This window comes from Drepanopeziza brunnea (assembly GCF_022702325.1).
Source record: "Drepanopeziza brunnea f. sp. 'multigermtubi' strain 214-2 chromosome Unknown ctg3, whole genome shotgun sequence".
Taxonomy (NCBI): Eukaryota; Fungi; Ascomycota; class Leotiomycetes; order Helotiales; family Drepanopezizaceae; genus Drepanopeziza; species Drepanopeziza brunnea.
Window position 1 is genome coordinate 528,371 of NW_027094066.1, and position 22,068 is coordinate 550,438.

The window sequence follows — 22,068 nt, forward strand, 5'->3', positions numbered from 1 at the left end:
GGAGCGACAGTCTTTATTTGGCCTTGACTGGTTGAATGAGGGATGATTGGTGCTTGGTGAAGGAAGGGAGAGGGCGATCAGATCATTCAGTCTTGAATGATTGAATGGTTTTCTGCAAATGCCGTGTGGGGAAGGGAGGTGCTGATCGAATGAACGAAAGGAATGATTGCAGATGGATACCTACCTGGTCTATCTATCTAGCTCGCTAGCTAGCTTTCTTTCTCTGGCTTGGGGCTTGGGGGCTTGAGGCTTGGATTCTGGCTGCTGCTTTGCTTACTTGCTTGTACCTGCCTAGCACATGGAACCCCGCCAATAAGAAATGGGGAAATGAAAAAATGTAACGTGGGAAAAAAACAACGTATCTCTGCTACCGGTATAGACACCGATGGTGACTCGCTGACTTACTGCCACCCCCTTCCCGCCACCACATTATTGACCTAGCCACTCCACTCCACTCTATCTATCTCACCATCAAAAACCAACCACCGAAGATATCATAGATCCATAGATGAACATACATCTACATCTTTACATTTCCCTCTCCCCTGCCCCCCCCCCCCCCCCCCCTCTCTCTCCCCCCCCTTCCCCTCTTCTCTACCTCTCTCTCTCCCCCTCTCCCTTGACCATACATATACATACACACAAACACGTAAAATTCCCCCATCCCCATCCCCATCCCCATCCCCTCCCGCCTCCGCAATACAATACCCAAGAACCCCCCTCCGTTCCTCGGTGAACAGTACCGGTATCCTATTATAACATGTATATGCATAGGTATGTATGATTAATTCTCTAGGGGGTGGTAGGGTTGGTTAGTTAGTTGGTTAGTTGGTTAGTTAGTTAGTTAGTTAGTTGGTTAGTTGGTTAGTTAATTCCATTCCTTTACCTTAGCTTAGCTTAGTTTACCTTAGCTTAGCTTACCTTAGCTTAGCTTAGCTACCTTAGCTTAGCTTACCTTAGCTTAGCTTAGCTACCTTACCTCACCTGCCTTAGTTCTTTTGTCTGTTCACTTCGGTGTGTGTGTGTGTGTGTGAGGGGGAGAGAGAGAGAGAGAGAGAGAGAGAGAGAGAAAGGTAGTTAGGTAGGTAGGTACCTAAGCAACGTAGGTAGGTAGGCTAGGCTAGGCAAGGCTGGGTTAGGAAAGAGGAGAGGAAGATGAAAACACCGAGCTGAGGTTAGGGACATACATACCTATGACCGTATGAGAAAAAATGAGGGAAGGCAGGAAGGAAGGTAGGCAGGCAGGCAGGTAGAGAGGTAGGCCCCCCTAATTCCTCGCCAGGAAAAGAAAAGAAGTACTGAGTAGAAGGAAGAATCATGCATAACATAACAGTATTACATTTACAGAATCATAATCTCATAAGACGTCAGCAGCCAGAGGGGAGCCATCAGCCGGCCAAGCACGCTCGCTCGCTCGCTCTCCCTCGCCCTTGATCCCCCAATCTATCCATCCATCCCGTTACACAGGCCCGGTCAATGCCGATACTCGTTCTTCCCTTCATGATATCAAACTCCCGCACACCCAATTTCCGAACCATCATTATCAACTACCGCACTCTCTTGCCCTCCCCCTCCTTCCTCCGCGCCAGCAAGCTCTTCAGCGCCCCCAGGCTAGAATCCAACGTCTCCTCATTCCGTGCACAAAACTTGTAGCTCTTCTCCTCGGTAATGACTTGCAAACAGTGTACCTTCGTCTTACTCAGCGGGTCGATTTCCACCGCGTTGATCACATTCACCAAATCTATGATCAGGATGGGAGAGTACTCGGCATCGCTCTTGTACATAGTGATCATTCTGGGCCGGACCACGATCCAGTAGTCTTTCCACTGACGCACGCCACGGACGGATTTGAGGTAGAGGAGGTAGCCCTGCCAAACCACCCGCTCTGGCTCCTGCTCGACGTTGAATCCGCTGAGCTGACTGGGGTTGCGGGCGTCGAGCATTGGTCTCGTCTGTGGAGGTTTCACAGCCAGCGCATCTTCAGAGACGGAGACGGAAGCCTCGCCGCATGCACGTGGTATGTCCACGTCAGAAAAGTCTGATATCTCGTTTCCTGAATACTCCATTGTATGTGACGGTCTGCGGTAGGAGGAGGGGCCGAAGGTATTGGTACGAGTTATGGCATCGCTAGGCTCGGGGGAGGAGGAGCCTAGACGCTCTTCGTGGAGACGCTGCTCATGCTGTTGTTGCATGTTGCGCTCAAATCCGCTGTATGTACCTGTTGCGTATCCGACGGGGCTTTGGAGCATCATCTCTTCCTCTTCCTCTTCAATACGAGCTTCTGTCCTAATGAGATCAACCCACTCCTGAGCATCCTTTCTTGACGTGGCTTCCAGGTGATAATTTCTAGAGGGCGAGAAGAGTCCAAAGACATTTTCGCGCTTCTGCTTGGGGTCTTTGAGGAAGGCCACTGCAGTCAGGTCGGAGAGGTGTATCTTATGTCGCAGCTTGTCCTCTTTCTGGTCTCGGTATATGGAGAGGTAATTGGGTCGCAGAACGAGGTATATGGACTTCCAAGCCTACAAGTCTTGTTAGTAGGGATCTCCTGCTGCTATATAGCTCTGCCTAGGCTGACCTTGGTCTTCCTCGTCCGCTTTTGCACGTATCCACTCTTCAGAACACGATCGAACTCGTAACTGCCGTTTTGGTTGACGGGCGAGAAGCTTTCGAGATTGAGGTGTGAATTCCGAATTCGGTTCACAGAGCTCGAATGAAGAGGCTGCGAGGGCGGAGGGATACGGAGAGATGAGCGCGGAGGAGGTATAGGGCGCGGCTGCGTTGGTTCCTCCATCGTGGAGGTACCAGAGTTTTGGGTGTCGGCCATCATTGGTGATGTCGAGGGGATCCCGGGGAAGGGGGAATTATGGATCTGTATTTTATTATATGACGGGGTTTCGTAGCGACAGTGAGATCCCGAGAAAGAGGGTGGCCGGATGTTAGGCGTTCGGTGACTTCTAGTCTCCTCTTCTTCAGCTCGATGCAGCCACCTTGAATAACAGTCCTGATCAAGTCGGTTCTCTGAATCAAGGGCGTGAATCGTCTTCGCGGGTTTGCTGGGTCGTGGCCCGCATCATGTATTGTATCTGGTGCTGGTGATCGACGAAAGATGAAGTGAGGTTCAGGTTGGAGAGGGGGGGGGGGTTTGAGACCTAGATCAGCGGTACCGAGCAGGTACGGAGGATGTTCTAGACTCCTGAAGCAATGATCGATCGTGCCTGTCCAGTCCTGTGACTCCTTTGTCAGCCCGGGGCGAGGCCCTGAAACTGTACAACGCCAGGGAGGACCGTGGAGTCTGGAATACTGTCAATGATAACGGAACGACTGGATTGGATTGATTGCGGCAGAAACGTGAAATCGAGTTGCAGCAAGCAGGAAGGCGGTTAGTTGTAGATTACGGAGCCGAGTTATATATATCATGTGATTAGAGTCACGTTGAGGCAGGGTGGGTCAGTATCTCAGCCCAAGTTGAACCATGCATTCTTCTCCCTTACTGACCTCTGATGACCATTTCCTATTCATGCGTTGCTCTGAGTTTGTTTATATTGAACTCCTTTGATCCCATTTTTCTTACTTCTTCCCTTATCATGTGTTTATATATCCCTCAGTACTTAATCCATCTCGATCTGCCCTTTGACTCATTCCACGCCCCTTTTTCTCTCACCCTCCCTGGATCAATAGAAAAAGCCACCTGCGCATCTCTCGTGCTCGGACGAGGTCAACATAGACATAGCGGAGAGCCTCGCTAAATCGTCCATGTCATGTTGTATCCGTATGTACTCTTACAGCCTCTCGATTTCAGTAGCTGTCGATCCTATACCCAGATCCTTCCTTACTACTCATTGCTAGCATAATAAAGCAAGGTGTCGGCTTCACTCAGTCACACGTTCCCTTGGATGCGCACTACCATCGCCTATCAAATATTACCGAATTGCAAATCGACTTTTACATATCAATTTTTGATTTCTCAAAGGGAAAAAACCCCCCAAATTTTAAGCGCAATGACAACCCGATATGTAAAAACTTGATTTCGCAATATCGGAACCCGTCCCGTCAATAAAAACGGACCAATTTTTCAAAATGGTATAATATCTTCTGTATCATTAGAAACATAATTCATCATGATGAACATTAATTATTTAAAAAGTTACAAAAATCAAAAATGTCGCTTTGAAAGTGCCTCGTAGGCGCTCTCTCTCTTCCTCCCCCCTCCCCGTCCCTAAGAGCAGGCCCTACCGTTTCTTCGGCTCCTCCGGGCTAAACTTCGACTCCTTCATGAACGGGCTCCGCTTCCCAATCGCCTCCCCCTTCCAGATCAGGTACACAGGCCCCAAGCTCAGCGCCAGGGCGACGCACCCCAGCAGGTTGCTCCCCCACTGGAAGCCGAGGTTGGTGTACAGGGCCGGCGAGGCCAGGGGCAGGAAGGCGCCGGAGACGTTGCGGCCGAGCGAGGCGGCCGAAAGCGCGAAGGCCGCATACTTCTCGTAGCTGTCCGTCAGGTAATTGACGACGGCCAGGTAGATGCTGAAGATGCCGAGGCCGACGAGCACGATGCCGATCGTGGGCACCATCCAGTGGACATGTGGGTAGTTGGCCCAGCCATACCAGAATATGTCCTGGAGGCGGATATGTGTTAGTCGCTAAGAAGACAAGCCGGGAAGGGGGGAGGGGGAAGGACGGGGAAATGCTTACTGCTGTGAACAGGAGACTGCCAGGAACACTCGAGTAGAGTCTTGATTCGGGAATCGTCTTTCCATTCTTCGATTTCTTCGCCGATTCGAGATAGAGGTGATCTTGGATAGGGCTGATCAGGGTAGCCACCAAGGCTCCGACCGACAACGCGAGCTGGACGAGATCGGTCGGGTAGAGGCCAAAGCCATATGTCTTGCCAAAGGTCTGCGGAACCGAGGACTGGAGGAGGAAGAGCAGACCCCACGCGAATGAGACCCAGAGGGTTGGCGAGAACACAACCCATTGGGTGAAGAGCATCTTAATAGGTCGCTTGAAGGATATCGCTAACCGAGTGGCGAGGGATGGTCGGTCGATCTCTTCTGCGGCAAAGCGAGGCTCAGCATTGGGGTGCTCCTTGCGCCATTTCTGGGCTTTGTGTGACAGGATATTGTCGCCTCGCGTCTCTACCAGGAGGAATCAGAAGACCGGTAGAAGGGGGCCGATGGAGATCAAAAGAACCCAATCGATCCACCTAAAAGAAATGTGATGAGTGATTGCTCCACCGATCAATGGGCCTTGCGCAATGCCTAACACTGAAGTGGTACCGAAAATGACATGGGAAGACTGCGTTGCTGAGGTCCCTTTCAGACGTCCGAAGATGTTGATCGCCACGGACGAGACTCCTCCGCCAAAGAATCGCCTGATAACCATCGTTTCAAAGTTTTGACCCAAGCCACATGGTACGAGGAAGACTAGAAGGCGATGTAGGCGCCAAAATAGCCGGGAATTCGTCCAGAGCTCTCCGTGAGAGGGACCAAGATAAGTGGGAAGATAGAGGCTCCCACGTTCCAGGAAGTGGTTGCGAAGAAGAGATAGGGAAAGTCGTCGTTGGCAACGTTGAACAAGCGAGCCATCTCTGCGTTTCCAGCACCATACGCACCAGCAGGCAGACCGAGCAGAATGGAGCTGCCTCAATGTCAGTGTAGGGACTTCATTACCGACAGCACGGGGGTCGCCTTACACGATGAGAACCGCTACCGTCAGTCTCCATTTCAAGAACAGCGACCAGTTGAACCTTGGCCGTTAGCCATGATCTATCCATCGCAAAGCTCGAGCGTGTACTTACGGATTCCTTGGGTCGTTCTCGCCATTCCAATCATATCTCAACGATTCATCAATGTTCCGCCGCCCGCCACCTGTCATCTCTCCGTTTGCTCCTGTAGCCCTGGGGGAGATGGTTTCCATTTGCTGAGGCTGCTCTACATCCGGGACAGCCATGGTCGCTTTTTGTCGTACTAGCCTAGCAAAAAGAAGGTCGAGGTGGCTCTGTGGATTATCTAGATCATCAGGATATCTGCAGACGAGTTTTTATATGGCCGGCATGATTAAAAGGCACAGGCAAAGAGGAATCTGAATGTCCAGCTGGTCCAGCTGTGACAACTCCTGTCCATTCCTTCGCTCTCTCAGAAGAGGCAATGGCAGGACCAGCTCTTGAAATGAGGAAAACAACTGTGGAGCAGAGGCCCCTCCCGCAGCGCTGAGCAGTCGGATCGCGCAACATCTCCTTTGGAGAGTGACATGCACTCATGCACTCCGTGCAGATTTCCTCAGCATTGGGCCTGCTGTCTGGGCCCAGGCTTGGAAAAAGAGCCGGCAGAAGATTGGAGATCATTTCTAAATATAGGTGGCCGGCTAGAGCCTTCATTGAGGATCTTCCCGAAGTGGAGCTGTGCGTTACGTTAGGCACCTCAACATCAAGCAGTCTCTGTCTCTGTCTCTGTCTCTGGCTCGGAAAGGATCATGAAAATGTCAGAATGGTTTTCTCTAGATCGAATACTTTCTACGGAAGAAGTCTACGGAAGTAAGAATTGACCTCGCGAGTTCTGGGGCCCCCTTCCTCAGAGTAGGCGAGAGTAACCGGTAATAAATCAATACCTTTGCAAATACACCGAATCATCTCATCATTATTGTTAAAGCGTCAGATAACTATCAAGATACACGCGACTGAAAACCGGGATTTTTTTTCTTAATTCACATTTCGCTTGCCTGGCTTCCGTCGATTAATCAAGAGAGCCCGCACGCAGGTTCACTCGCGGTCAGCGCACCGACTCCAGACTCCGCGACAGAGAATACCTTTCGAGGGACGTTCATTACAATTCGCACAATTTTAAGGAGAGAAAGAGGTATCAGATCCAAACTCACTCCCCCCACTATTAGTAGGTAGGTGGTTGAAGCGTTTCCAACTTCCTTGAGGATCTTGGATCTTCTTGGACAGTTACACCAGGCTGGCTGGCTGGCTGGCTGGCTGTGCGTTAATTCAGCATCATCTACGCCCCGTCTGGCATTTTCATAGACTTCGCTGAAAGCGAGCTTGGTGAGGGCATTTGCGAGTATGAGGGTGGCAAAGATGCCATCCGAAATTTGACAAAGGGTAAGTTACTGACGAAGCATATAAGCATTGATCGTCAGGAACCAAGAGGTGAGTGCCTTTTCATATACTTATTTGACGTATAGCACCTCTTCCTACCGATTTTCATGTGCTGCTTAGTAAGTAGGAAGAACTGAAACGCATGTTTGGCGCATCCGCGGGGGCATATTGTATTGTTATATGTCTAGGCCCACGCTGTTTCCAGCCACCCAGGCGCCAACGCCGGACACTCGTCTTCAAAGAGGGCAAGTCCTTCTTCTCATGCATTGGACGGGAAACCTAGTGGCATCCAATCACACGACTTCCCAGTTCTCCAATTCTCGATGCCTTCTCCATCCCACACCAATCCTCTCACTCCCAGGGCCATACCGGGCGTCCCTATCCAACAACAAACAGTCAGTCAGTCAGTTTCAAATTCCGAATCTCAAAACCACCTCCCAACCTTCTACTCCCAATCCAATTCAATCCAATCGCAACCGCCGTAAAAAGAAACATTTCAAATGGAACCTGTAAGTAAGGTACAAAAGGCAAGGAGGAGGACGTAACATACCTCGTCCCGCACCGCTCTCCAAATCGCGCATTGTTTCTACACTCCCAGCGGCCGCAGAACTCCGACGCACTGTACCGTAGCCGATGGACGTTGTGCCGGTTCGGCTCGCACTGCGTCGGCAAGTGGAAGGGGAGGAGGTGGGCCTGCTCCCTGGGGTTTGTAATGCGCTGCAGCTGGGCGTAGATGAGGTGGCAGCTGGCGTCCGCGAGCAGGATTTGGTGGCCGCAAGGGGACTGGCGGAGCTGGTACTGACACATTCCTCTCTCTCTCTCTCTCTCTCTCTCTCTCTCTCTCTCTCTCTCTCTCTCTCTGCCCAGCCTCTGAAGGATTAGGCTTTAAAGCGAGCGATAATAGTGTGTCCTTGATTCTTCCTGCGCTGGACGGACAGACGAACGTACGTACGGTGGCAGAGGGCAAGCCAGAGCTACTTCAGTTGAGATCGATAAGACGTCTGTCTGCAAGGATCGCTTTTCCAGACGTGAAGCGTGATAGCGAATTCGGAGGTGGAGCGACAGTCTCGAGGAAATAAGTGCAAAGGCAAGTAAAGGTACAAGTACAAGTATTACGGCCCCCTTCAAACTCTTCTCTTATCCTCTCAGATGCTCCCTCCCATCCAGTAGAAGCAGAGAACGGCTGGTCATATGAGGTCCCCAGGCCTCGGACGTGGCTAACATGCGTCGCACCCACCGGGGATGAGTCGCTACTGCGTTGGAGCATCACAAACCTGATCGCTTTGTCTTCCCCATCTGATCGCCGAACGAACGACATGGTTTTCACACATGATTCCAATTTGTTGCGAGGGGGTGGAGACGAAGGGCGTGATGGCGGAGAGGTGATTGTGCTGTGACTCGTGAGCTGTGAGATGCGGGAGGGAAGGTAGCGAATCAATGGCATTGGGGGTGTGAGCGTGCTGGGAGTGACTGTCGAGGAGAGAGAGATAGTAGATTCTGCAAACTGGTGGATAGGCGGCACAAACATAGTGCGCTGAGTGTGAATGAGTCTTGGAGTAGAACTGAAGTTACCCCTGGCTAAGCGAGGGATCCTGAGAGAATAGAGCGCAGTGGTTTGATGCCAGGTCAACGAAGTGTCGTTGTGTGACCTCCGGAACACCTGCAGTCGTTGTCCAACATCATAGGAAGGCAGAGTATTCTGCATTGATGACTTTCAGGCAGGAGAATAGTACAATTAAGAGGAACGTTAGGGTATTTCTCAACGTACAGGCGCCACGAATTTAATCATCGAAATTCAAAAGCAAGCCACCTCTTTTTCAAGGCATCATCTCCTTAACAGATTGAAAGTGATCCAATGCAGTTTCAATGTCTTCCTCGCTGGGCGTCCGTCCAGTCCAGCTTACTTTGCCACTGTCTGGGATGCTGAAAGTATCCAACTTCCCAACTAGCTCGTCGGTGATGGCCTGAACATCAAGGTCCAGGTAGTTTCGGAGAAATTCTCCTATTTCGGTGTTCTCGTGATTGCCGTGCAAACCTTCTGAGCCGGCCGTTCCATATATGTTAACATCCACCGCGGTATGGCCATGAGTTGACCATCCGATTTGGGCACGCCGACTGATCATGTCCGCGAAAATGTAAAAGCTGAGCAGCGGATTATCAATAAGAGATTGCAGCTCCTGCTTGCTGAGGTCTGTGATCCCCAGGCCCTTTCGTACTAGGTTTTCACTGATATACTTTTCGAGCTTGTCAGTCTTGCCAAATTCAGCAATGTATGAGTTCAGCTGTCCAGCTAGATACTCTGATGAGTGTGAGGCATTGGCGAGAACTTCGGGAAACCATTTATATTCGGGGTACGCAGGGTTTATTTCTACAGATGTCAGTTTATTCACTGAGGATACGTATCTAGAACTTACGTCTGGCTACTGAGAGGCCACCGGTCTCGTGGTCAGATGTTGCAACCAAGACACCGGCATTCTCTGACCTCTCGATAAATTCAATGACAGATGAAAAAGCTACATCATAAGCGAGAACCTCGTTGACCTGTGCAGCGGGATCGTTTCCGTGGCCTGCGTGATCGATTCTACTTCCCTCTATCATCAAAAAGAACCCCTTGTCGCTGTCTGCGGTTGCAAGTTCGAGTGCCTTCAATGCTGTTCGTGCCATTTCGTCAAGCGAGGGATAGACATCGTTCATGTTTCGTCGATCAAGATCGAATGGGATGTCTCTGTCGGCGAAAAGGCCCAGGAGAGGGAGCTTGACATTGTTCCCCAAGTCCAGATCGTCAAAATCTCCACGACTGTCAATGTAGCTCCACCCGAATTCATCCTGCGCCAGCTTGGTGATATCTCTGTCGTCAGCTCTACATCCACCCTCGGAAGTATTTGGGAGGAAATGGCATCGACCACCGCCAAGCATGAGGTCGACGACCCGTCCAAGGGGATGTTCCCCTACTTCCTGTTGCGCGATCAAATCTTGCTCCATTCTCATCTTGACATGGGAAGCGAAACAAGCAGGTGTAGCATCTGTGATATCTGTTGTCACGACCAATCCGGTGAGATAGCCCGCCTTCTTTGCAGCTTCCAAAACAGTACCGCAGGGCGTATAATCGGGTAGCATAGATATAGCCCCATTGTAGCTCTTTAGTCCGCAGGAGAATGCAGTTGCGCCAGCGGCCGAATCAGTAACTAGACTGCTACTAGAGCGTGTGCGAGAGGAGCCGATAAAATGTTGATCAAGAACGAGAGTGTCGTCGATAGGGACGCCATCTACACCGTCAGTAAGTGGTTTCAATCATCGAAGCTTGGGAGGCATACCTCGAAACTGCCGAAACGACCTGGTCATGGACAGACTCGCAGGCCCCATACCATCTGACACCATGAAAATCAAGTTGCGCTTCCCAGTTGGTTTGCTGGGTTGTGACTGTCCCTTGCCATCATGAATGTAAGATTGGTGTTGTGTGTAGACCGCAAGAACGATAACAGCAGCTGTAGCTATCAAAGCCCATGTAAACAGCCCAACTTCGCGCCAGAACCTAACTCGATTCCGGGATGAGGATGAAGTCTTGTGGGTGTTTCCTAGTAGAGCTGTGTCTTCGTCTGCAGCGCGCTCTTCGGAGTGTAGAGAGGAGTCTCTTCTATTGCCCGCAAACAAAGGTTCGGCGGGCGCCATGGTGGTAGTAGTGTAGTGGTGTATGTTTGGATTGTGAAACGTCTTTCAGATTTGCATTTGGGAAATCTAATCCTCTTGGATCAGAGGAAAACTATATGTAGTGAGCGCTCAGGTAGAACGGAGACGAGAGAGACATGACCGACCCAGGTTCCTTGTCCTAGTTGACGTGAAGGGCACGAGGAACGAAAACGCATGGCGCAGCTTGCTTATCGGCACGATAAGCATCACGAGTCGGCTGCGGTTGACCTCCTACATGGTCTGTCTCTACTGTATTCCGTACGCAAGGGCACTCACTCAGTACGTACTACCTCTTCCAAAACATTTGATCTGTCTGATTTCGTACATCCAGAAAGTCTGATTCTCTGATCCGCAGATTTCCTCTCCACAGATCCATTTCCTTGGAGCACCGCGTCGCATTTTGCCTCGGATCTCTCAAGGCCTAGTTCGCAGACTTAATGTGTTTAGAGGCTAGGTAAGTAACCACAGAGAGAGCAGCCCTTGGCTGTCTAGGAGCAAGTAGTATGGAACGGGTTTCCGATGCTAAATACAGATAATGTACGATCGGATTTGGTGCTCTTTTCAAGAAAGTGATGTGGATGAATTCCTTGAGCTTGGGAGTCTTTGAAATCGAAAACTTCTTTTCCAACACCTCATTTGGTAGACTCCTCAATCACGTACCCAAAACACGAGGCCGGGTGGCATTTCGCTTAATGTTGGCAATCAAGTCTTCATAGTTTGAGGAAGCCCTGGTATACAGCTATTTCCCCGCTGAGTCCATGCAAGCCTGCCCAATCGAACACCCCAAAGCAACCGGATCAATATCTCACCCTTTAACGCTTCTTTTGTTGAGACTCCTTGAGCACCTTCTTGACGATCTTCTGCTCCTCAATCAAGAAAGCACGAACAATTCGATCCCGGACACAGTTGGCACATCTCGATCCTCCATAGGCACGCTGAACGGTCTTCTTTGGGCGGGAGATTTGCGAGTATTCGCGGGGTCGGAGAGCTGGGATCTGTTGCAAAATGGTGTTAGCCTCTGAAACTTCCTTGTTGACCTCCGAAATGTGACGAATGGATTCCCTCGAATAGTGACGATGGCCGGCTCCCATGGAGTTTCGTTGAGCATATGCTCTCTGCCACCGATGCGACTGAAACTAAGGTCGCCTGGCCTGCCCGCCCCCGGTACACATTTCCAACTCCCACTTCAGTTGTATCCCATCTTCAAACGGCGAATTCTGGTTCACGTACTCCTGGCAACTTAATTCCGCAGTCTCCACACTTAGGGGCTGGATTCTGTTAGTAAATCGTTCTCCGCAAAATTTTGTCCAAGGGTAAGACATACCTGTGCCGGCCTTCTTGATGTGCAAGTATCTCAAGCTTCCTCCTGGGGTCTTCACAACGCGAACCTTGTTGGACTTGGTGTTGTATCTGGGGCGGCATGTCAGAAGAGACTCCTCTCAAATTCACCTCGCAATGTATCCAATTCGTTCATTGGGGCGAGGCTTTGCGCATGGGCTTTGTTTCTCGGCCATCTGCACTTTCTCGCAGAAACTTACGGGTTGCGGCGTCTGTAAATCAATCTGTTGGACGACATTTTGGCGGTAATTGTCGATGGGGTTGTCGTGCGTAATTCGTCGTGTCGTCGTGATGTTTAACCCAAAATCTTTCTTGTGTGAATCGCTTAATTGTGTTAGTGCAGCTTTGTATCACGTGAACTTGACATCCCTGCATCGCGCTAAATAAATGAGCTAACCTACCTCCTGACTAGTGAGCCTTGAAGTCGACCGAGAAATCTGTTGACGCGACTTCTGAATTGCGCCAGCATCCTTCGCCTCTAAACTCGCCACCAGGAGTTGGACACCTCGACATCAATCACTTAAAATGTCGAGCTCTATCCCACCTCCCCCCCCAGGATGGAATTCTGGTCCGCCCTCAATGGGTGCGCCCCCCTCAGGAGCTCCCCCGCCGCCTGGATACCGGCCAGGCAACGCCCATACAGCAAAGTTTGCGCAGAAGAAGAAGGAATGGCTGCGCACGCAACGAAATCGGTTCGGAGAGAAGAGAAAAGGAGGATTCGTGGAGACGCAGAAGGCTGATATGCCCCCCGAGCATCTGCGCAAGATCGTGAAGGATATTGGAGACGTTTCACAGAAGAAGTTCAGCAGCGACAAACGCAGTTACCTCGGAGCTCTGAAATATATGCCCCATGCTGTCATGAAGCTTTTGGAGAACATGCCCATGCCGTGGGAGTCTGCAAGAGAAGTTAAGGTGCTATACCACGTCAATGGATGCCTGACACTGGTCAACGAGACCCCTCGAGTTATCGAACCGGTATTCCATGCGCAATGGGCGACCATGTGGGTGTGTATGAGGAGAGAAAAGAGCGACAGAAGACATTTCAAACGAATGCGATTCCCACCTTTCGATGACGAAGAGCCTCCTCTTTCCTGGTCAGAAAACATCGAGGATGTCGAACCATCGGAGCCCATCCAGATGGAACTGGACGACGGCGAAGACGAAGCAGTATTTGAGTGGTTTTACGAAAACAGACCTCTGCTCGATACACCGCATGTCAATGGCCCCAGCTACAAGGAATGGAACCTCACATTACCCCAGATGGCAACCCTCTACAGATTGAGTCACCAGCTTCTTAGTGATCTTGTTGACAAGAACTACTTCCATATGTTCGAGCTGAATAGCTTCCAAACGGCAAAGGCTCTCAATGTTGCGATTCCTGGAGGACCTCGATTTGAGCCCTTGTATAAGGACGTTGATCCAAACGACGAGGACTTTGGAGAGTTTAATGCGATCGACCGTATCATATTCCGCGCGCCAATTCGGACTGAATACCGAGTGGCATTTCCATTTTTGTACAATTCTTTGCCACGAAGCGTCAAAGTTTCTTGGTTTTCACACCCCCAGATTGTCTACGTTCGCGCTGAGGACCCAAGCCTTCCAGCTTTCTACTTCGACCCGGTCATCAACCCGATTTCATCCAGATCAGTAGCACCCAAAAACATCACAATCAGCCACGAGGATGAGCTGTTTGGATTCGGCAGCAACGAGGAGCCCGAGGAGGATGCGTTTGAGCTCCCAGATGATGTTGAGCCTTTCCTTGCAGACGAAACCCTTTACACTAACGAGACTGCTTCTGCGATTGCCTTGTGGTGGGCTCCATTTCCATTCGATCGACGATCAGGAAAGATGGTTAGAGCCCAGGATGTACCACTAGTAAAGCAGTGGTACTTGGAGCATTGCCCACAGGGCCAGCCAGTAAAGGTCCGAGTATCCTACCAGAAGCTTCTCAAGACCTATGTTCTTAATGAGCTTCACAAGAAGAAGCCAAAAGCGCAGAACAAGCAAAGCTTGATGAAGTCACTGAAGCAAACAAAATTCTTCCAACAGACCACCATCGACTGGGTTGAAGCTGGTCTTCAAGTTTGCCGGCAGGGTTTTAATATGCTCAACTTGTTGATCCATCGCAAGAATTTGACATATTTACATCTCGACTACAATTTCAACTTGAAGCCTGTCAAGACTCTAACCACCAAGGAGCGGAAGAAGTCACGGTTTGGAAACGCATTTCATCTTATGCGTGAAATCTTGAAGCTGACAAAGCTGATCGTGGATGCGCAAGTGCAATATCGACTCAGTAACATAGATGCCTTCCAGCTTGCGGACGGTATCTTGTATGCCTTCAACCACGTCGGCCAGTTGACTGGGATGTACCGTTACAAGTACAAGCTTATGCACCAGATCAGATCTTGCAAGGATTTGAAGCATTTGATCTACTACCGATTCAATTCCGGTCCAGTCGGTAAGGGTCCTGGATGTGGTTTCTGGGCTCCGGCTTGGAGAGTCTGGCTATTCTTTATGCGTGGAATCATCCCATTGCTAGAGAGATGGCTTGGGAACCTACTTTCCCGACAGTTCGAGGGCAGACACAGCAAGGGTGTTGCCAAGACTGTAACCAAGCAGCGTGTTGAGTCACATTTCGATCTAGAACTTCGTGCTTCGGTTATGGCCGATATGATGGACATGATGCCCGAGGGTATCAAGCAAAACAAGGTCAACACTGTTCTGCAACATCTGTCGGAGGCCTGGAGATGTTGGAAGAGTAACATTCCCTGGAAGGTGCCGGGTCTTCCCGCCGCTGTCGAGAACATAATTCTCCGTTATGTGAAGAGCAAAGCAGATTGGTGGATTTCCGTGGCACACTACAACAGAGAGCGTATCCGCCGAGGTGCTACAGTCGATAAGACAGTAGCAAAGAAGAACTTGGGACGTCTGACTCGGCTGTGGCTGAAGGCTGAGCAAGAACGACAGCACAACTACATGAAGGATGGTCCATACGTATCCTCCGAGGAAGCCGTGGCCATTTACACCACCACGGTTCATTGGCTCGAATCTCGAAAATTCTCGCCTATCCCCTTTCCCAGTGTTTCCTACAAGCACGATACCAAGATTCTCATCCTCGCCCTGGAACGCCTCAGAGAAGCATATTCCGTCAAAGGACGACTCAACCAAAGTCAGCGCGAAGAACTTGCTCTTATTGAACAGGCCTACGACAGTCCAGGAACGACTTTGGAGAGAATCAAAAGATTCCTTCTCACCCAGAGAGCTTTCAAGGAAGTCGGCATTGACATGAACGACAACTACAGCACAATCAACCCTGTCTACGACATCGAGCCCGTTGAGAAGATTAGCGATGCCTACCTCGATCAGTACCTGTGGTACCAAGCCGACCAACGCCACCTCTTCCCAGCGTGGATCAAGCCCTCCGATTCTGAAGTACCGCCTCTACTTACATACAAGTGGGCTCAAGGAATTAATAACCTCGACAAAGTTTGGGAGACTGCGGACGGCGAGTGCAATGTGATGATTGAGACACAGCTTTCAAAGGTCTACGAGAAGATCGATTTGACCCTTCTCAACCGTCTTTTGAGACTCATCATGGACCACAATCTTGCTGACTACATCTCCTCGAAGAACAACGTGCAGTTGACTTACAAGGACATGAACCACGTCAACAGTTATGGTATGATTCGAGGTCTTCAGTTCTCGGCTTTCGTATTCCAATACTATGGTCTGGTTCTTGACCTTCTATTGTTGGGCCTGCAGCGTGCGAGCGAGATTGCGGGGCCACCTCAAAGCCCAAACGACTTCCTGCAATTTCGAGACCGAGAGACCGAGACCAGGCATCCCATCCGATTGTACACCAGATACATCGACCGCATCTGGGTACTTTTCCGTTTCACTGCAGAAGAGTCGCGAGATCTCATCCAACGTTTCTTGACGGAACAGCCGGATCCCAATTTCGAGAATGTTATTGGCTATCGAAACAAGAAATGCTGGCCCAGAGATTCACGTATGCGCCTCATGAGACACGACGTCAATTTGGGCCGCGCTGTTTTCTGGGACATGAAGAACAGACTGCCGAGATCTGTCACTACGATCGAGTGGGACGATACTTTCGCCAGTGTCTATAGCAGAGACAACCCTAACCTTCTGTTCTCCATGTCTGGCTTCGAGGTCCGAATCTTGCCCAAGATCCGCAACCAGAATGATGAATTCCCCGTCAAGGATAGCGTCTGGTCTTTGGTTGACAACACCAGCAAGGAGAGAACCGCCCATGCTTTCCTCCAAGTCACCGAAGAGGACATTGCCAAGTTTAATAACAGGATCAGAAATATACTTATGAGTTCGGGGTCGACGACCTTCACCAAGATTGCGAATAAGTGGAACACCAGTCTGATCGCCCTCTTCACTTACTACCGGGAGGCTGCAGTCTCCACAGTCGCGCTTCTCGATACAATCGTGAAGTGTGAGACGAAGATCCAGACCCGGGTAAAGATTGGACTGAATTCGAAGATGCCATCCCGTTTCCCACCTGCTGTTTTCTATACACCCAAGGAGCTCGGTGGGTTGGGTATGATTTCAGGTAAGACACCTCCGGAAATCTCCTCGCTTTTGACGGATACATACTGACCTTCAATGACAGGCTCTCATATCTTAATACCTACTTCAGATAAAAGATGGGCGTCCCAAACCGACACTGGCATCACTCATTATCGCTCAGGCATGACTCATGATGAGGAAACCCTTATTCCCAACATCTTCCGCTACATCATTCCTTGGGAGGCGGAGTTCATCGACTCGCAGCGCGTCTGGACTGAATACTCCCAGAAGCGCCTCGAGGCCAACCAACAAAACCGAAGACTCACACTCGAGGACCTCGAGGACTCTTGGGACCGCGGTCTGCCACGTATCAACACCCTTTTCCAAAAGGACCGGAGCACGCTCAGCTTCGACAAGGGTTTTCGAGCTCGAACCGAGTTCAAGACATACCAACTGATGAAGTCTAATCCTTTCTGGTGAGCGAGCACCTTGCATTCCTAAAAGACCAAAGCATTTACTGAATGTCCGATTTCTAGGTGGACAAGTCAGCGTCATGACGGAAAGCTCTGGAATTTGAATCAACTACGATCAGGTTGGTTAATCCTACGATGATACATGAGGCATAACTGACATGTAAAAGATACTATCCAGGCGCTTGGTGGAGTTGTAAGAACCCTTTTTTTTAGAGTAAAACCAACAACGCCCTGGTTCTTGATCTAGATCTAGATCCAGATCTTGACATTCTCCAGAAGTGCTTTGGATGAACACGGTCAACAAGCCAGCAAGCCTGTGATCTAAATCGCAAATGCCCTACTCCACTAGCTTACAGACAGAAATTCGCAAGGACAATCGCTAATTGATTAACAGGAAACTATCCTCGAGCACACCCTGTTCAAGGTGCGTAAAGAATATCCTCTCCTTCCCGTAAAAATTTTCGATAAAACAAATTCTGATCTTCCGTATCGTACAGGCGACAGCATTCCCATCTTGGGAAGGTTTGTTCTGGGAGAAAGCATCCGGTTTTGAGTAAGATATCCTGCCCTGTCCTGCCCTGTGATTCAATTGAGACCTTGGAAACTGTCCTCCAAAGTCTCCAAATCTCGCATGATGGAAAAATGGTTTGCTAAACTTGCTCCTTCAGGGAATCGATGAAGTTCAAGAAACTCACCAACGCCCAGAGATCCGGTCTAAACCAGATCCCAAACAGACGCTTCACTCTTTGGTGGAGTCCTACGGTATTAATTCGTTGTCTCTGGAACTTGAAAGTTTGCTAACAAGTGTAGATCAATCGAGCAAATGTCTACGTCGGCTTCCAGGTGCAACTTGACTTGACTGGTATATTTCTACATGGAAAGATACCAAGTAGGCCGTGCCCCACCCCTCTATGAGACTCAACTGCTAATCTCTATGCAGCACTCAAAATCAGTTTGATTCAAATTTTCCGCGCCCATCTCTGGCAGAAGATTCATGAGTCCGTAGTGATGGATTTGTGCCAAGTTTTTGACCAAGTCAGTATACCCCAGGCTCTTTTCTAAAAGCGAGCATTTACTGACTTCTCACCCTTCCAGGAACTTGAACAGTTGGGGATTGAAACCGTTCAGAAGGAGACTATACACCCCCGGAAGTCGTACAAAATGAATTCGAGCGCAGCAGACATTTTACTTTTTGCCAGTCACAAGTGGAATGTTACTCGCCCTTCAATCCTCTTCGACACCAAGGATGTCATTGAGCCAACCACCACAAACGTAGGTCTCTCTTAAATCATTTCTTACTCTTCTCCCCAAGCCTTGTAAACTTGGAGCTAATATACCCCGATAATAGAAATTCTGGGTCGACGTTCAATTACGCTATGGAGATTATGATTCTCATGATATAGAACGCTACACGTGAGTCTAGCACTGTTCCTCCTCACCTACTACAGAATTACTGACTCTGAATTTTTCAGCCGCGCCAAGTATCTGGACTACACCACGGATTCTATGGTACGTGACCCTAGTCTCAGACATAGCTTCTTCCTTCCCGAAACATTTTCTATGGTAGCATCTGCTGATATTCCGGCTACTTAGAGTATCTACCCATCCGCCACTGGTCTCATGATCGGTATCGACCTTGCTTACAATCTCTACTCTGCATATGGACAATACTTCCCTGGTCTCAAAGCCCTGATTCAACAGGCCATGGCAAAAATTATGAAGGTAAACCCAATCACCTACTCTATTGCTCCTTTTTTGCACCCAAATCAGTGAAAGTACTGACTTCGCGGTCTTAGGCCAATCCTGCATTGTACGTCCTGCGAGAGAGAATCCGCAAGGGTCTTCAGCTCTACGCAAGTGAGAGCAACCAAGAGTTCCTCAATTCGCAAAACTACTCCGAACTCTTCAGCAACCAGATTCAACTGTTTATCGACGACACGAATGTCTATCGTGTGACGATTCACAAGACTTTCGAAGGAAACTTGACGACAAAACCAATCAATGGTGCTATCCTAATTTTCAATCCGCGTACTGGTCAGCTCTTCCTCAAAATCATCCACACGAGTGTCTGGGCTGGTCAGAAGCGTCTTGGACAGTTGGCAAAGTGGAAGACTGCTGAAGAAGTTGCCGCCCTCATACGATCTTTGCCCGTGGAAGAACAGCCTAAGCAGTTGATCGTCACCCGAAAGGGACTTCTTGATCCGCTCGAAGTCCACTTGCTCGATTTTCCCAACATCTCGATCCGTGCGTCTGAGTTGCAGCTTCCATTCCAGGCGGCAATGAAGGTCGAGAAGCTGGGTGACATGATTCTCCGGGCTACCGAGCCTCAGATGGTGCTGTTCAACCTGTACGATGAATGGCTAAAGTCCATCTCTTCATACACAGCTTTCTCGCGTCTCATTCTGATTCTTCGTGCTTTGCATGTGAACCAAGATAAGACCAAGCTGCTCCTGAGACCAGACAAGACAGTCATCACACAAGAACACCACATCTGGCCCACGCTGTCCGATGAAGATTGGATCAAGGTCGAGACACAACTACGGGATCTCATCTTGAACGACTACGGCAAGAAGAACAACGTCAATACATCCAGTTTGACGAGTAGCGAGGTACGAGATATCATTCTTGGAATGGAAATCAGTGCGCCATCGATGCAACGTCAACAAGCCGCCGAGATTGAGAAGCAGCAGCAAGAGCAACAGCAACTCACAGCTGTCACCACCAAGACCCAGAACGTCCACGGCGAGGACATCATTGTCACGACAACTTCCCAATTCGAGCAGCAAACCTTTGCATCGAAGACGGAATGGCGGACTCGTGCCATTGCGACATCGAATCTTCGAACTCGGGCGAACAACATCTACATTTCATCTGATGATATCAAAGAGGACGATCACTTTACTTACATCATGCCGAAGAACGTACTCAAACGATTCATCACTATCGCCGATCTCCGCGTACAAGTCGCTGGTTATCTGTACGGGTCGTCTCCTCCCGATAATGACCAAGTCAAGGAGATCCGATGTATTGTCATGGTACCTCAAATCGGAAGCACACGCGATATCCAACTACCTCAGCAACTTCCACAGCATGAATACCTGGAGCAATTGGAGCCGCTGGGAATTATCCACACCGTGTCCGGAAACGATCCGCCTTACATGAGTGCCATGGATGTCACTCAACATGCTCGCCTCATGAACGCGCACAAGTCATGGGACAAGAAGACGATTAGCATGACGGTTTCTTTCACGCCTGGTAGTGTATCTCTCTCCTCGTGGGCTCTTACTCCGAGTGGCTACAAATGGGGTGCTGAGAACAAGGACATGGGCAGCGATCAACCCCAAGGGTTCACCACGAGCATGGGAGAGAAGTGCCAGCTTCTGCTGAGTGACAAGATACGAGGTTACTTCTTGGTACCAGAGAACAACTACTGGAACTACAGCTTTATGGGAAGCGCATTCGGAAGTATTGAGAAGAAGCCGGTGCACGTTAAGATCGACACGCCGCTGCCGTTCTACAGTGAACAGCACCGACCTATCCACTTTCAGAGTTTTGCAGAGATGGAGGATCTCTGGGCCGACCATGATGATAATTTCGCATGATGGGCTCAGGGAAGGTGTCTAGGCTTTCAAAGGATCGCTGCTGGGTCGGGTTTAGGGAGGGGGGGGAGAGCGAAATTGGCTCTGCTTTGCGATGGTGGTGGAACATGTTGTGATTAACAAATCTGGATCGTGGTCGTAAATGGCGTTTGGTCGGAGGATGGCGTCGATAAATGTAACATATGTATAAGCATAACATAAATCCAAGCATTCGTTCTTTTCTACCTTCCTAGATCGAGAGAGCATAGGCGAAGCAAGCCCACGTGCCTGAATGATCAACATAGATGATGCAGATTCTGTTGCAATTAAACGCCGGGCCGTAGTACCTGTTTTACTCGGCCTCGGACCGACAACGATGAAGAAAAGGGCGATGGAGAAAAGACGGCTTTTTGATCCCGGGGCCGAGATGCAGCTGCAGAGATTTCTCAATGTGAAGTCCGGTAGAGTAACGAGTAAGTAACGCTTTTTCTGGTCTCTCTTCGGCATTGCATTCACCGGATGCGCCGGTAGGTAGGGAGGCATGCAGTAGTTAGGGAGATATCTATCTTACTACTAGTAGTACATAGTGAGCCATGCATCCGACCACTGCACAATGAGAGGGATGTGAACAGCGGGAAGGGGGTTGGGGGGAAGGGGTTATGAATAGGGGGTGATAGGGAACAGGCAGTATATACTCTGGAGGTACTAGTAGTTTCGACCCGACGACTCCTAAGTGGGGATGTAGCAGATAGATTAACCGATGGATCCGACAGGGAAGACAAGGGCAAAGGCGATCCTTTTCTTTTTTCTTTTCTTGTTATACTTTGATCTAGAAACAAGATTTTAACATGTTTGTTTTTTTTTAGAATTTGACGTAGTGCGGTAGTAGTACGTAGTAGTAGTAGTAGTACTTAGAAAAGCCAGACATTTTAGCTCGTAACCGACCGGGCTTTTACCGGGCGTGCATGCGGCTGGGCGGAAGCCTCAGGAGCAGATTTTTTCTTACCTGCTCCCGTGGCCTTTCACGACTGGAACTTGCTTTACAGCATGTATATATTTATCTATACAGTGGATTTTACCACGATCACAGATATACGTGACTGGGACATTTTTATGCCCTTCTCTTCCTCTCTTCCTCTCTTGCTCTCTTCCTCTCTTCCTCTCTTCCTCTCTTCCTCTCTTCCCCTCCTCCTCTCTTCCTCTCTTCCCCTCCTCCTCTCTTCCTCTCTTCCTCTTTCTTTCCTTCATTCCTTTATTCCTCAATTCCTTCATTCCTTCCTTCCTCGCCTCTGGGCTTTCTTCGTGGCCCGAGCCCGTCTCCATAGGAAAATTTCTTGCTTGCACGGATCTTTTC

General features: G+C 49.7%; 6 protein-coding genes across 6 annotated transcripts; 1 reads left to right on the forward strand and 5 right to left on the reverse strand.

The window, feature by feature from the left end:
- Positions 1–1,547: 1,547 nt before the first annotated feature.
- Positions 1,548–2,824, reverse strand: L3040_002330 (uncharacterized protein; the record flags this gene model as incomplete). Its single annotated transcript, XM_007289771.2, has 2 exons — positions 1,548–2,519; positions 2,576–2,824. 2 exons carry the CDS (start codon positions 2,822–2,824, stop codon positions 1,548–1,550), a joined length of 1,221 nt encoding a protein of 406 aa, XP_007289833.2.
- A 1,405-nt stretch (positions 2,825–4,229) lies between these two features.
- On the reverse strand, positions 4,230–5,379 carry L3040_002331 (uncharacterized protein; the record flags this gene model as incomplete). The annotated part of the gene is made up of 3 exons (XM_007289770.1): positions 4,230–4,613; positions 4,690–5,132; positions 5,232–5,379. The coding sequence occupies 3 exons, from the start codon at positions 5,377–5,379 to the stop codon at positions 4,230–4,232; spliced, it is 975 nt and encodes a 324-aa protein (XP_007289832.1).
- Positions 5,380–5,420: 41 nt separating this feature from the next.
- On the reverse strand, positions 5,421–5,946 carry L3040_002332 (uncharacterized protein; the record flags this gene model as incomplete). The annotated part of the gene is made up of 3 exons (XM_007289769.2): positions 5,421–5,634; positions 5,690–5,743; positions 5,795–5,946. 3 exons carry the CDS (start codon positions 5,944–5,946, stop codon positions 5,421–5,423), a joined length of 420 nt encoding a protein of 139 aa, XP_007289831.2.
- A 2,967-nt stretch (positions 5,947–8,913) lies between these two features.
- L3040_002333 (uncharacterized protein) lies at positions 8,914–10,765 on the reverse strand (the record flags this gene model as incomplete). The annotated part of the gene is made up of 3 exons (XM_007289768.2): positions 8,914–9,464; positions 9,511–10,362; positions 10,411–10,765. 3 exons carry the CDS (start codon positions 10,763–10,765, stop codon positions 8,914–8,916), a joined length of 1,758 nt encoding a protein of 585 aa, XP_007289830.2.
- Positions 10,766–11,595: 830 nt separating this feature from the next.
- Positions 11,596–12,359, reverse strand: L3040_002334 (60S ribosomal protein eL34; the record flags this gene model as incomplete). The annotated part of the gene is made up of 4 exons (XM_007289767.1): positions 11,596–11,778; positions 12,014–12,051; positions 12,108–12,193; positions 12,322–12,359. 4 exons carry the CDS (start codon positions 12,357–12,359, stop codon positions 11,596–11,598), a joined length of 345 nt encoding a protein of 114 aa, XP_007289829.1.
- Positions 12,360–12,646: 287 nt separating this feature from the next.
- On the forward strand, positions 12,647–20,738 carry L3040_002335 (uncharacterized protein; the record flags this gene model as incomplete). The annotated part of the gene is made up of 14 exons (XM_007289766.1): positions 12,647–16,706; positions 16,767–17,139; positions 17,200–17,255; positions 17,304–17,329; positions 17,531–17,560; positions 17,634–17,689; positions 17,805–17,898; positions 17,947–18,025; positions 18,077–18,171; positions 18,232–18,408; positions 18,485–18,549; positions 18,609–18,645; positions 18,730–18,858; positions 18,933–20,738. 14 exons carry the CDS (start codon positions 12,647–12,649, stop codon positions 20,736–20,738), a joined length of 7,083 nt encoding a protein of 2,360 aa, XP_007289828.1.
- Positions 20,739–22,068: the final 1,330 nt, after the last annotated feature.